General features: G+C 40.2%; 1 protein-coding gene across 3 annotated transcripts in view; it reads left to right on the top strand.

Annotated features, from left to right (window-relative positions):
- LOC127626529 (mediator of RNA polymerase II transcription subunit 1-like) overlaps positions 1–12,521 on the top strand; it is a 42,613-nt gene extending 30,092 nt beyond the window's left edge. For all 3 annotated transcript variants that reach the window (XM_052102392.1, XM_052102391.1, XM_052102390.1), the window contains one exon: positions 8,085–12,521. In XM_052102392.1, the coding sequence (XP_051958352.1) occupies positions 8,085–11,832 (3,748 nt within the window). In that variant the 3' untranslated portion in view covers positions 11,833–12,521. The remainder of the gene's footprint in view (positions 1–8,084) is intronic.
- The last annotated feature ends 1,561 nt before the right edge of the window (positions 12,522–14,082 follow it).

Genomic DNA, 14,082 nt, shown 5'->3' with positions numbered 1-14,082 from the left:
TCATGTGCATATAAGCTGGGCCATAACACTACATTATTAGAATTTTTTGAAAGAGAGGCGAGCGCATCTCTAAGTCCCTTAACAGAAAGAAATCGGTTGTGCGGCAAAGCTACATAGCAACTCGTTCCCTCCTTTCAGGGAACCAAGGTTACATCAGTAACCGAGATGTAACCATTTATTTTAATAGCATAGCAATGACACTAACTATTCCAGATAGTGGAACATTGCATGAATTGCTGTGCTTCACACATAGTGGGAAGAGAAGAGACAAAAATGGCCACAGACGGGAATGCAATACTGTGGCACTAACAGGGTTGTGGACCAATGAATAATATCAATGAATAATAACACTCTCCACCACATAGTGCAACATGGTCAAAACCAGTGTCCACATACTGTAAGCAATGACACTAGCCATCTTGGGTAGTGAAACATGATAACATATATTTATCCTTCTTCGTAGCCAAAACCAGGGAAGGTAGGGAGGAAACATCAAAGTTATAAAACATGGCTAAGGTGTTGAAGCAATTTATACTTCTGCCCCTAGCATGGCTTTGCATTTGATTATTTTGTTTATGCATCTATATCCACTGATCAGTGACCGTGTCACATTGTGTTTGGACCCGTTTCGTTTTCTGTGACCATTTGCTGTTTTTTTATTCTGTTTTATAAGAACAAGTGAAAACACAACAAAAGACACTGTTAACATCTAATAAACTTTTCTTGGGTCTTTAACTATCAAGTATGTGAGTGGAACAGTACTTGTCATACTCTAATCCAGAACTTTCCGATCTGTATGATTATGACTATGGTGTACAGTAAATAATCATATTTCATAAGTTACAGTGAGGAAAATAAGTATTTGAACACCCTGCTATTTTGCAAGTTCTCCCACTTGGAAATCATGGAGGGGTCTGAAATTGTCATCGTATGTGCATGTCCACTGTGAGAGACATAATCTAAAAAAAAAAATCCAGAAATCACAATGTATGATTTTTTAACTATTTATTTGTATGATACAGCTGCAAATAAGTATTTGAACACCTGAGAAAATCAATGTTAATATTTGATACAATAGCCTTGGTTTGCAATTACAGAGGTCAAACGTTTCCTGTAGTTTTTCACCAGGTTTGCACACACTGCAGGAGGGATTTTGGCCCACTCCTCCACACAGATCTTCTCTAGATCAGTCAGGTTTCTGGGCTGTCGCTGAGAAACACGGAGTTTGAGCTCCCTCCAAAGATTCTCTATTGGGTTTAGGTCTGGAGACTGGCTAGGCCACGCCAGAACCTTGATATGCTTCTTACAGAGCCACTCCTTGGTTATCCTGGCTGTGTGCTTCGGGTCATTGTCAGGTTGGAAGACCCAGCCTCGACCCATCTTCAATGCTCTAACTGAGGGAAGGAGGTTGTTCCCCAAATCTCGCAATACATGGCCCCAGTCATCCTCTCCTTAATACAGTGCAGTCGCCCTGTCCCATGTGCAGAAAAACACCCCCAAAGCATGATGCTACCACCCCCATGCTTCACAGTAGGGATGGTGTTCTTGGGATGGTACTCATTCTTCTTCCTCCAAACACGGTTAGTGGAATTATGACCAAAAGTTCTATTTTGGTCTCATCTGACCACATGACTTTCTCCCATGACTCCTCTGGATCATCCAAATGGTCATTGGCAAACTTAAGACGGGCCTTGACATGTGCTGGTTTAAGCAGGGGAACCTTCCGTGCCATGCATGATTTCAAACCATGACGTCTTAGTGTATTACCAACAGTAACCTTGGAAGCGGTGGTCCCAGCTCTTTTCAGGTCATTGACCAGCTCCTCCCGTGTAGTTCTGGGCTGATTTCTCACCTTTCTTAGGATCATTGAGACCCCACGAGGTGAGATCTTGCATGGAGCCCCAGTCCGAGGGAGATTAACAGTCATGTTTAGCTTCTTCCATTTTCTAATGATTGCTCCAACAGTGGACCTTTTTTCACCAAGCTGCTTGGCAATTTCCCGTAGCCCTTTCCAGCCTTGTGGAGGTGTACAATTTTGTCTCTAGTGTCTTTGGACAGCTCTTTGGTCTTGGTCATGTTAGTAGTTGGATTCTTACTGATTGTATGGGGTGGACAGGTGTCTTTATGCAGCTAACGACCTCAAACAGGTGCATCTAATTTAGGATAATAAATGGAGTGGAGGTGGACATTTTAAAGGCAGACTAACAGGTCTTTGAGGGTCAGAATTCTAGCTGATAGACAGGTGTTCAAATACATATTTGCAGCTGTATCATACAAATAAATAGTTAAAAAATCATATATTGTGATTTCTGGATATTTTTTTTTAGATTATGTCTCTCACAGTGGACATGCACCTACGATGACAATTTCAGACCCCTCCATGATTTCCAAGTGGGAGAACTTGCAAAATAGCAGGGTGTTCAAATACTTATTTTCCTCACTGTATAAAAACGGAACACTTCTCATTTTTCAGCTGATTAATAAAAGCATCTTTTAAGAGTTGGTTATTTTGCCTAAATGCACAGTGAAGAGTTTAAACTTTAAAATGACACACTGTGTATTGGTCATGCAAGCAGTTGATTAATTTGATAAACATTTTTCAGCATGGAGTGTCAAAGTATGCCACATTATTTATTTATTATTAATTAATGACTCAAAAGCAAGCATAAAGTATGGACCTGATTTATCACCTCTGCATGGCAGGCAACATGTATAAAAAATAATATGTACCTCAGTACTACATACTTTCATGAACTCGTTTTACTGCTTCAGTAATTTAATAAAGTCAAGTAATTTTTTTCTGTATAGCACCTTTCACAACACACATCATTTCAAAGAAGCTTTACAGAAGATCAGGCATTAACAGAAGATAAAACTGTAACATCTACAATGTCTTAGAGTCATCATTGTGTAGTTTGCTAAAATATGATTGTGAATTGTGTTTAAAAATAAGTAATTACATTTATATTTATTCATTTGGCAGACGCTTTTATCCAAAGCGACTTACAAAAGAGGAAAAACATCAGCGAATCATCTTAGGGAGACAGTGGTACAATAAGTGCCATATTACAAAGTTTCACTATCATCAGAATAGTATACAATCATCAGAATAGTATACAGTATACAATTAAATAATAATTGTATTAATAACCCCAGTGAGCAAGCCGAAGGCGACTGTGGCCAGGAGCACAACACTCCATAAGATGTGGATTAATGGAGAAAAATAACCTTGGGAGAAACCAGATCACTGTGGGGGCCAGTTCCCCTCTGACTAACATTATGAATATAATGCCAATATTACTTATGTATAGTTAAAATCATGGTTTAAAATTATTAAACTAAGTAAGGGTTAAGGGTCAGTGTTTAACCATCGATTTTGTTTGAACTGTAAGATTAATGACCAATGTCTTTGAAGTCCATCCTGTATTAACTGCAGAAGTTCACATAGATGGATGCATTGTCCTTGTTAGTTAGCTGATGGGTTTTGTTGGCAATTGATAGTCTATGCATTCCATTTCAAGAGTGTTGTCCATCATTAGACCTAGGCGATGCAGGCAGAGATCAGTGAGGTGCATCGCAGTTCAACATGGCCAGTCATTTTGGTGAGGTCTATCCTAAATCCGAGGTTCAGACAATGGCATATGAAGTATCCCATGTTCATCCTCTGAAGTCCAACGTAATAGACTGAAGGGATGTTTGGCTGGCACCGGCTGCATTTAGTTATCATCACACAGCGACACGTAATAGTGGAGTCCAACACAAAGCAGGAATGGAACTGGATCCAGCCGGTTCTGGTGACCTAGATAGGACCGGGATAGGAGTCCCGAGGTTGAGACAGGGAAACAAATAAAATAATATTAGCATAGATGCTGGTTTCTGGTTCTGGCAGACCTTAACTAAAGCAGCCTTGTCACTTTATAACTGTCTGCTACCTAAATAACTGCTATGTGCATAGAACACTATCTTATAGTATGTTATGTTTACGTTTTTAGAAACTGTCATCTTTTTGCACTGAGTACTGGTCGGCGCTGCACTGTGTCTATTGTCCTGTTCATTGTCAGAAATTTGTTGTACTGTCCCGTACTTTTTGCACATGTTTGCACGTGCACTTTATATAGGTATATATAGGTATTTTATATAGGTATTTTATTTCGTTGTGTAGTCTCATGTGGTCCTGTGTTGGTCCTTTGTTGTTTTTATGTAGCACCATGGTCCTGGAGGAACGTTGTCTCGTTTTGCTGTGTACTGTACTAACTGTATATGGTTGAAACGACAATAAAAACCACTAATTGTGAGTTGAAGGATAAATTAGGTGTATGCCTGGCTAAATAGATGAGTCTTTAGTCTAGACTTAAACTGAGAGAGTGTGTCTGCATCTCGAACAGTGTTAGGGAGACTATTCCATAGTTTAGGAGCCAAATATGAAAAGGATCTTCCTCCTCTAGTGGATTTTGATATTCTAGGAACTATTAACATGCCAGAATTTTGTGATCGTAATGAATGTGATGGAATATAGCGTGGTAGAAGATCACTTAAGTACTGCGGAGCTAGACAATTCAAAGCTTTGTATGTAGTTAACAGAATTTTAAAATTAATACGGAATTTAACAGGTAGCCAATGTAACGATGATAAAATGGGGGCTAATATGATCATATTTCTTGGTTCTCGTCAGCACTCTGGCTGCTGCATTTTGAACCAATATTTATTGATCTTGCTGGACATCCTCCCAGTAATGCATTACAATAATCTAGTCTTGAGGTCATGAACACCTGAATTATTTTTTCAGCATCAGTAACAGAGATCATGTGTCGTAATTTAGCAATATTTCTTAGGTGGAAGAATGCTGTTCTACAAACATTGGTAATTCAAAAATTCTTTATTGAGTTCTTTAACAATCAAATTTAACAGATTATTATTATTTTTATTTTTTTTACCAATTATCCAAATAATGTGACGTTCTAGAAAACTCTAATGATATGCAAAACAGCAGTCGAGTAATGAACTTAGCAGCTCTAGGCTATCTTGCAAATACAAAAAGTTTAAATATGCTACACAGTCATTTTATTGAAAACAACAGGCAAAACACAGAATGGCGGAGGGCCTCTATTCTGTTTATGTAAACGTATTTCCACTTTAATATAAAATTATTGTGCAAAACAGCAGTAATAGAACTAAAACCAACCTCAACTGTAAATGACAGATGAAGAACAAAGTTTTGCAGGGCTAAACAAATGTTAATGTAATTGCTATACACAGCAAATTGGACTGCTTTATATTTAAGTAAAAGTGGCAGGTTTCTCTTCAAGAACAAAAGTTGCTCAGATTTCTGGCAGAGACGGTTCCTCTTCTCGTCAAGAACATGTGATGCTGCACAGAATATTCTCTCTGTGCTGGTGCTTGGGGCAGATAAATACCTGCGTGCAATCCATGCAAGCAATGGAAAGCGATCTTTGTTCATGTACCAGTAGTCAAGAAGATTGTCGCGTTTGCGTGATATGTGCGTCAAACGATCGTCTGTGTTCCGCAACTATTTGGGTAAGATGGTGCCCCCCTAGGGAGTTGGTGCCCTAAGCAGACTGCGTAGTATGCGTATAGGGAGCGGCGGTACTGCTTTGAAATATTTCCACACAGCTGGCATCGGCCTTTGCTTGGTAGCGGCGTGATAATTGCTAGATCGATCGAGAGTGAAACCTGAGCACTAAGGCGTGGGGAGGCATATATTTTTGGCTCATATTTTCTGCCTTTTTTCTCTTTCAGCCAAAACAAATATTTTCAGTGCCCGAAATTTCGGTGCATCCCAAGTAATTTGATTTTCAAAGGACAGATTGGTATCAAATATAACACCTAAGTTCTTCGCTGTTGAAGATGATGTAACAGTACATCCATCGAGAGTCAAATTATATTTTAGCGGCTTATTTTTAGAGGTTTTTGGTCCAATATTAGTACCTCTGTTTTGTTGGAATTGAGTAGAAGGACATTTCTGGCCATCATCTTTTATTTCATTTATACACTCTGCTAATTTGGAGAATTGTGAAATCTCATCAGGTTTTGAAGAAATATAAAGTTGGGTATCATCGGCATAACAGTGGAAACAATTCCTGATAATATCTAAGCATATACAAGGAGAAAAGCAGAGGCCCTAAAACTGATCCAGCACTCCATACATTACTTTTGTTTGGTTTGACAATTCCTCATTTACATAGTCAAAGTGGAAGCGGTCTGCTAAATAGGACCTAAACCATGCTAATGCAACTCCACAAATTCAAGAGAATGTTTTGATCTATCTTTTCAAATACAGCACTAACATCTAAAAGCACTAGAAGTGAAATACAGCCGTGATCAGATAATAAGAGCAAGTCATTTGTAACTCTGATAAGTGCAAGTGTACTGTGATGAGGCCTAAATCCTGACTGAAATTGTTCATATATATATATATATATATATATATATATATATATATATATATATATATATATATAAATATAAATTATATAATATATATATATATATATATAAATGAACATATTTGGGAGGATACTTCCATTTTCGACATAAACACGAGATTTGAAAGCAGTTTATAATTAGCCAGTTCTCCAGGATAAAGTTGTGGCTTCTTAATAAGCCATTTTAAAGTTTCTTGGGACATGTCCTATGATAGTGAAGAGTTAATAATATTAAGAAGAGGTTCTGAGATTACAGGGAATACCTCTTTTAAGAGCTTGGTTTGTATTGGATCTAACAAACATGTGGCTTTTGGTGTTTCGATAAGTTTTGTTAGCTCTTCATGACTTATGACAGCAAAGGATTGAAGTTGCACATGAGGAAAATGATGAGACACTGTTTTCTTGAAATAGCTGAAATAGTAGAAAAGGGGAAAAACCCAAAACACGTGGTAAAATGACAAAGGATAAAATGACGAAAGTATAAGAATAAGCAATGCTAAGCAGGCTACAAACACTCGTGCAGCTTGCTGTCAGCAACAGGAACATGTACTTTTGAATCCATGAATACCTGCATTGCTTCGTTTTTTTCAGGAATTAAGGCATTTTTTTCCCAAAACAATAGCATTTTGGCTCTGTACCCTCCAAACGACGCAGACACACCAACGCAGAACTATAAATGCAAATCAATGCCTTGGCCATTATGCAAAGCCTATTCTGTAAGTTTGACACAGAAGTAGAAATCAGCCTTTAGGAGAAGCCCAGCCTGCAGCCTGACAGATGTCTTCTAAAGTCACGCCCTTTGCCCATGCTCCTTATAGAATAAGCCCTAACACCAATGAGACACTGTGTGCCTTCGACTTATAAATGAGCGCAATGGCTTCTAAAGTCCAGTGGAAATTTCTTTGCTTGGAGATGGCCAAACCCAGTAATCCTCATGATCATACAGTTTGGCTAAACACTATTAAAGTGTAATGAGACTCGCGCTGCACATGGAAGCATTCACGCATCACAAGCAGATTAACTATTTAGCCCTTTTCGGTGACTCGCACCTGCAAAATCCTGAAACTTTTTTCCAGGTTTAATTTATATTTTGAATAGTCAGGTTACTGCTTTGTCCTTTCTATCAATGGTTTGTATCAATTTATAACCCAAACATATCGCATCATGCTCAAGTTTTGTCCTCAAAGGTGATCTGTTGGTCTACATTCAAGGACACACGTGTTTACACATAGACATAATTAGCTTTTTAGTATTAAGTTTTTACATCTAAAAAATTATATGAACTATATATAACTCTATATGAACATTAAGGCAATTCAATATTTTATAAAAAGCAGTTAAGTTTTAAATTAGATTACAGTATTTTTCACTCATGTTTAATTCCATAAAAAATGCAATCATTTTTTTTTTCTCCATCTACCAGCCACCTTGGCTGTTGGGCAAAAAGGTTGATTTCAAACCCTGGACCTAGGTGTGTCAAATAAAAGACTTCCAAAATGTGCTGTACTGCTGGGGTACTTTAGGACCAGGATTGAACACCACTGTGCTAAACAAAACTACATATTTGGAAACAAAGAGCAAAATATGATCTTAATTTTACCATTAAGAAATCTGAATCCCTGTTATGTTTTTTCTCCCTAGATGTATGTCCATTCCTGTGACAATGCGTGCCATCCGACGCAAGGCAGAGACCATTCAGGCAGACACTCCAGCATTGTCCCTTATAGCTGAAACTGTGGAAATTATGGTGAAGAAGAACCTGCCCCCAACTGGCAGCCCAGGTTACATGGGAATGGGTACAGGGCCTGATAGGAGCAACCAAATTGGTCTACCTAGTCTAAGTGGTGGGGCTACCTCTGCAGGAAACAACAGTATTGGGGGAGGTGGGTCTTTCCAAGGCTCAATGACCCCACTGTTTATTATGAGTCATACAGGTCAGGGAGGCTCAAGTATAGAAGGCATGGGACAGGTTAGTGGTCAGCAGCAAACATTGCAACAGCAGAGCCATGGTTCAGACGACTTCAGCAAAGTCACTCAGAATCCCATCCTAACCAGCCTTTTGAAAATACCAGGCAGTGTCGGGTCTAGTCCTACTCCCCAGCCACCTCAGCCTCACCAGACCCCCCCACCAACCACCTCTCCTGCAAGCAACACCAAAAACCACCCCATGCTGATGAATCTACTGAAGGATAACCCCTCACAAGATTTTGCTACGTTGTACGGCAGTAGCCCTCTAGAAAGACAGAACTCATCTGGTTCCCCCCGGACAGATAGCCAAGGGCAGTATTGCCCTGGCAGCAAGGGCAAGAAAAAGCGTCCAAGAGTATCTGAGAAAGGAGTAATGGGAGCAGGTGGTGGAATTTGCATGAAGCAGTTTCAGCAGCAGGTTGGGGGCATGACGCAACAGCATCATCACACTCACCACTCTGAAGATGATTTCCACCGAGAGCTTTTCTCCATGGATGTTGATGCCTCCCAGAACCCCATATTTGATGTCAGTCTACCAGGTGATGGACTTGACACTCCTCACAATATCACCCCAGCACCAAGTCAGTGTGGGACTCCACCTTCAGTTCCTGGAATACCATACCTTTCACAGTCTCATGTTCAGCCTCAGTCACAAATCCAGTCTCAGACACAAAGATCTGTACCCCGTATGGTGCGACTCTCCAGCTCTGACAGTATTGGTCCAGACATTAATGACATTCTGTCTGATATTCCTGATCAGGCCAACAAAGGAAGCAATAGCAGTCATGGTCAGCATCTCATGGGTGGTGAAGAAGGTGCTTCCTTAGGAACTCCACTCCAGGATTCTTCCAGCTCAGGCCAAGGTAGTGCAGTGTTTGAGGCCGACCTGTTTAATGCAAACAGCAATGAAAATCCCTTTACTGATGCAGCAGACCTGATTGCAGAGGCCGCAACTGCAGCAACACCAAATAGCGATTCTTCCTCTACTAATTTTTTCCCAGATACAGACTTCAACCCAGAGCTTCTGGGATCTGGACAGGGAAGCTTTGCACAGAATTACTTTGTAGACAGTTCACCCAGCCCTGACCGAGATCTTGACCTGGTCAAAGGTTTCAGTGGGGGAAGTCAGCAGAACACCCCTACAGGCACACCTCAGAATCCCACCTCACATGGTCAAAATACTCCAGAGGCCTCGCTGAAAGACCCTTTTGAAATGGGATTTTTTGGTGGGAACAGTAGTGGAGGAAAGCCAATGCTGGGTACAGCGTCAGATATGGGAGACTCACACCCTTCTCATGTTGGTGGGGGCCAAAGTCCACTCGTGATGGGCATTGGGACAGCTGGTAGTGATTTTAAAACCAGTGATACAAAGATTAAACAGCAGCTGCAGATGAGATCAAAGGAGGATAATGGAGGAGAAAATTCTGGAATAGGAATGGGTGGGACAGGTTGTTCTGAAGTGAAGCAGGTGAAGCGCAGTCGCACTCCTTCAAGTGAGAGCAAATCGAAAGACAAACCACCAAAGCGTAAGAAGCTAGATCCTGATGGCAAGTCCCCTTCACACAGCTCAGGTGGTCGACCTTACACACCTCCATGTGGGAGTGCCGGTTCTGGAGGATCCATGAGTGGTGGTGGATCCAAGTCACCTGGGAGCTTGGGTAGGTCTCAGACCCCACCAGGAGGTGCTACTCCACCAATCCCCAAAATCACAATACAGATTCCAAGGACTTTAACTGGAGGGAAAACATCTTCTCATGGAGGTTACACGTCAAGTAGCTCAACAAGCGGAGGTACTAGTAGTACAAGTGGCACAAGCAGTAGCAAAAGTCACCATTCCCACTCCTCTTCTTCCTCAGGGAAGATTAAAAGTAGTAAATTAGAAGGCTCCAGTGGGCAAGGCAGCATCTCCAAACCATCAAGCATTGGAGGGGTTGGAGGTGGTATGCTTCCTCAATCCAAAGGCTCTTCCATGGGGATGGGTGTAGGCAAGCCATCCTCCTCCCCCATTACCAAGCATGGTATGTCAGGCTCAGGCAGTGGTGGCAGCAGTGGAACAGGGAGTGGAAACAAAATTAAGACTCAAGGTGGTAAGCCCCCTGGTTCGCTCATGAACCCTAACATCAAGCCCAACATCTCTCCTTCACACTCTCGTTCTGGCAGTTCTGACAAACTTTCCTCTCCAATGAAACTTCAGCAGAGCCAGGTCCCTGGGACCCCACCCTCTTCTAAAGCTAAGTCCCCTATTGGCTCAGGTAGTGGGGGATCAGGGGGCTCTAAGTCCTCTTCTAGTGGTGGAATGGGTACCCAAAAACAATTAGGCAGTAGTTCATCTACAGGCTCTTCTGCGTCATCATCTTCTTCGTCAAGCTCCTCCTCTTCCTCTGGCTCCATGCCCTTTTCTTCAGGTGGCCAGTCACAGTATGGGAGTAGTGGAGGTTGCAGTGGTGGAGGAGGTGGTGGGGGTGGGAACAACCCTAATGCAAAGGGTAAGTCACCAAGCCGAAACAAAAAGCCATCTCTTACTGCAGTCATAGACAAACTGAAGAGTGTTGGTGGAGGTATTGGTGGGGAGGAGGGTGAAGGTGGTGGTGGCAGTGCAGGTGGGGGAGGGCCTCCAAATGTTGGTCCTATATCCTCCAAGCATGGAATGTCCTCCCAGGGAGGAGAGTTTATGAGCAAACGAGAGAAGATGGACAAAGAAGGCAAATCCAAGGTGTCAGGGGGCAACTCTGGTGACAAGAAGTTGATTGATCCCAAAAGTGGCACGGTGAGTGGAACTGGTGTGGCAAAGATTATTATCAGCAAGTCTGACGGGGGCTCTCCAAGCATTAAGTCTAAAGTAACTCTACAGAAACCTGGAGACGGTTCTGGAGATGGGTCCATGCGCTCCCAGCATCCAGGCCTCAAAGCATCACCCCTTTTCAGTGGCTCTACACCAAAACATGACCGTAGCTCTCCAAGTCACAGCCGGTCCCCTGGGTACACCCCCCTAAACCCAGACAGTGAGAGCGAGTCTGGCAGCAGTTCCGTTGCAGAAAAATCACACCAGAACAGCCCTAGCTCAGATGATGATCAAAGTATGAGACCACACCAACCTCCACAAGACTACCTGAGTTCCATAGCCATCAGCCAAGGGGAGAAACACAAGAAGCATAAAAAGGAGAAGAAAAAGCAGAAGGAGCGGGAAAGGGATAGGGACAGAGACAGAGAAAAAGAAAAGAAGAAGTCAGCAATGTCTTGTGGGCCTTCCTCCCACTCATTGAAGACAGACAGCTGGTCTAGGTCCCCTATTTCCTCAGAACCTTCAATGTCATTGCTTAACTCAGAGCGCACCTCACGACCAAGTCCTGTGTATATGCATACAGAGGATGACGACCTCATGGACTCTGCCTTAACAGGCAATCTAGAACCATTTAAATAGACAATACTATGCTCTGTAATTTGGGGACTGCTTTTTTACATTGACAAAACAATATTTTAAGTATTTTATGAATATTATGTTGTATTATTTTGTATACATGCCACTCTTAATATTATGTATTGCAATGGGAAGTGCTTTGATCAGTTAAGGAAAAATATATTTGCATCCTTGAAACCATCCTTTTAAGGATTTGGAAGAACTTTTGACAGAAAATTGGGTGCAAGATGTGAAATAGATATTTCATAGTTATGTTTTTTTAATTGAAAGCCCTTGTTTTGTGTCTGTCTCAGACCTATATTATAATATTCACTGTGAAATTCAACTTTAAATGGGTAATATTGTCATATGTAAAGGGGTCATTTAACTTTCAAGATAACTTGACAAATCCATATTTAAATCCATATTCATGTTTAAACTGTCTTTTAATTTAAGTCTCTAGTTGTTAAAGAAAAGAAATTCTCTTTTTAAAGAAATGTAAAGCCTTTTCCTTATTGTCATGTTATTCTCAGATTGTTTCACAACCCTTTACAGTATAAAATGCCTTAATATTTGTTTAAAATATTTTAACTTTATTTTATATCCTTTTATTCATAATTTTTTATATTTAGTTAACAACTGGAGACGAGCATAACAAGAAATCATTTTGATGTAAATACAGATGTAGCTTTACATAACTAAAATAAATATGATGGTGCCAATTTTCTGTTGCTTTTTGAATGCCTTGCCCTTAACTTGAAGTTACCATATGTCACTAGTGAAAAACCAATAACTTTTATAACTTATAGTTTATAAAAAGGTACCCTCTAAAGAGTGATGGTTACATTAGTTATGAAATGTAATCAGGTACTGATTACAAATAAAACTTAAATTGTAATCCGTTACATAATATTTTATATTACACTTTCAGGTAATCTAATCTGATCATTTTTGGATGACCTATTTTATATTTGGATGAAAATCTAATAATTAATTTTAAATGTATTAAGTACTGATTAACACTCCTTTTATTAAACATTAGTAAACAAAAATCTTAATGGAAACTTGGTTTTTGTCAGTTCGGGAGTAAAAAAAAATTCATAAAATGTAACTCAAGATAAAAGACAAAGAGAACATGCTTATATTTTTAATTTTAAAAGGAAAAGGTTATTTAGGAAATTAGGAATAGTTATTGATCTTTTTTTATTATCCAGCTTTGAAATCAATAATGAGAGAATTTCTATAGAAATGATGTAAAGATGTACAATTTGTGCCTTATAATCATTCATGAGAAGATGTGGCATTAATCTAAAAGGAGTGCTTTTCTGTCATCCTGATTGCATTGTGTAAAAGCACAAAGTTGCATATGATCAACACCTCTGAAATGTTTGTTTGTGATGTGTTTTTTTTACAGAGGAAAGAATTATGGAGACGAAGACAAGGGTTTGTTTGAAATTAATTAATTAATTAAGAAATTAATCGAGGAACAGGCCCAGGTAGAATCCATTTCTTTCTCAATTACAAAGGAGGAGGTTAGGTCTGTATTTAATAGAACTAAGGTAAATAAGAGTCCAGGACCAGATGGAATTACTGGGAGATTGTTGAAGTGCTGTTCAGAGCAGCTCTGCGGGGTGTTTGTTGACATCTTTGAGATGTCCTGGGAACAGGGAAGGGTCCCAATGGCTTGGAAAGAGTCTATTATAGTTCCAGTGGCAAAGGGCAACTCTGTAATTACATTAAATGACTTCAGACCAGTGGCATTGACTTCACTGGTCATGAAGTCATTTGAGAGGATTGTAAAGCGACTTCTGCTGTTCAGGGTGGGTGGGGCCCTGGACCCCAGCCAATTTGCATACAGGGCTAGCAGGGGGGTAGAGGATGCACAGATTGCACTTTTAGATCTGCTTTATAGACATTTAGAGGGTCCTGGTACACACGCCAGGCTTTTGTTTTTAGATTTTTCTTCTGCTTTTAATACTATCCAGCCACATGTCTTAGTTAGTAAATTATTATCAAAATTTAATATTGAGAGTAATCTTGTGAGCTGGATTATGGATTTTTTAACAAATAGAACACAGCGAGTTAAGGTGAATGGTTGTCTTTCTGAGAGGCGTGTCTCTTCCACTGGCTCCCACGAGGGTTGTGTACATTCACCTCTACTATACATCCTCTACACTAATGATTGTAGGAGCCAGTATAGTAATAGACACATCCTGAAATATGCTGATGATACAGTTATTGTCAGTTTACTGCAGAAACATGAATCTCAGCATG

The sequence above is a fragment of the Xyrauchen texanus genome, chromosome 33 (genome assembly GCF_025860055.1).
Source record: "Xyrauchen texanus isolate HMW12.3.18 chromosome 33, RBS_HiC_50CHRs, whole genome shotgun sequence".
Taxonomy (NCBI): domain Eukaryota; kingdom Metazoa; phylum Chordata; class Actinopteri; order Cypriniformes; family Catostomidae; genus Xyrauchen; species Xyrauchen texanus.
The sequence above is the reverse complement of the archived record's forward strand: the minus strand, read 5'-3'. Positions and strand labels throughout refer to the sequence as shown.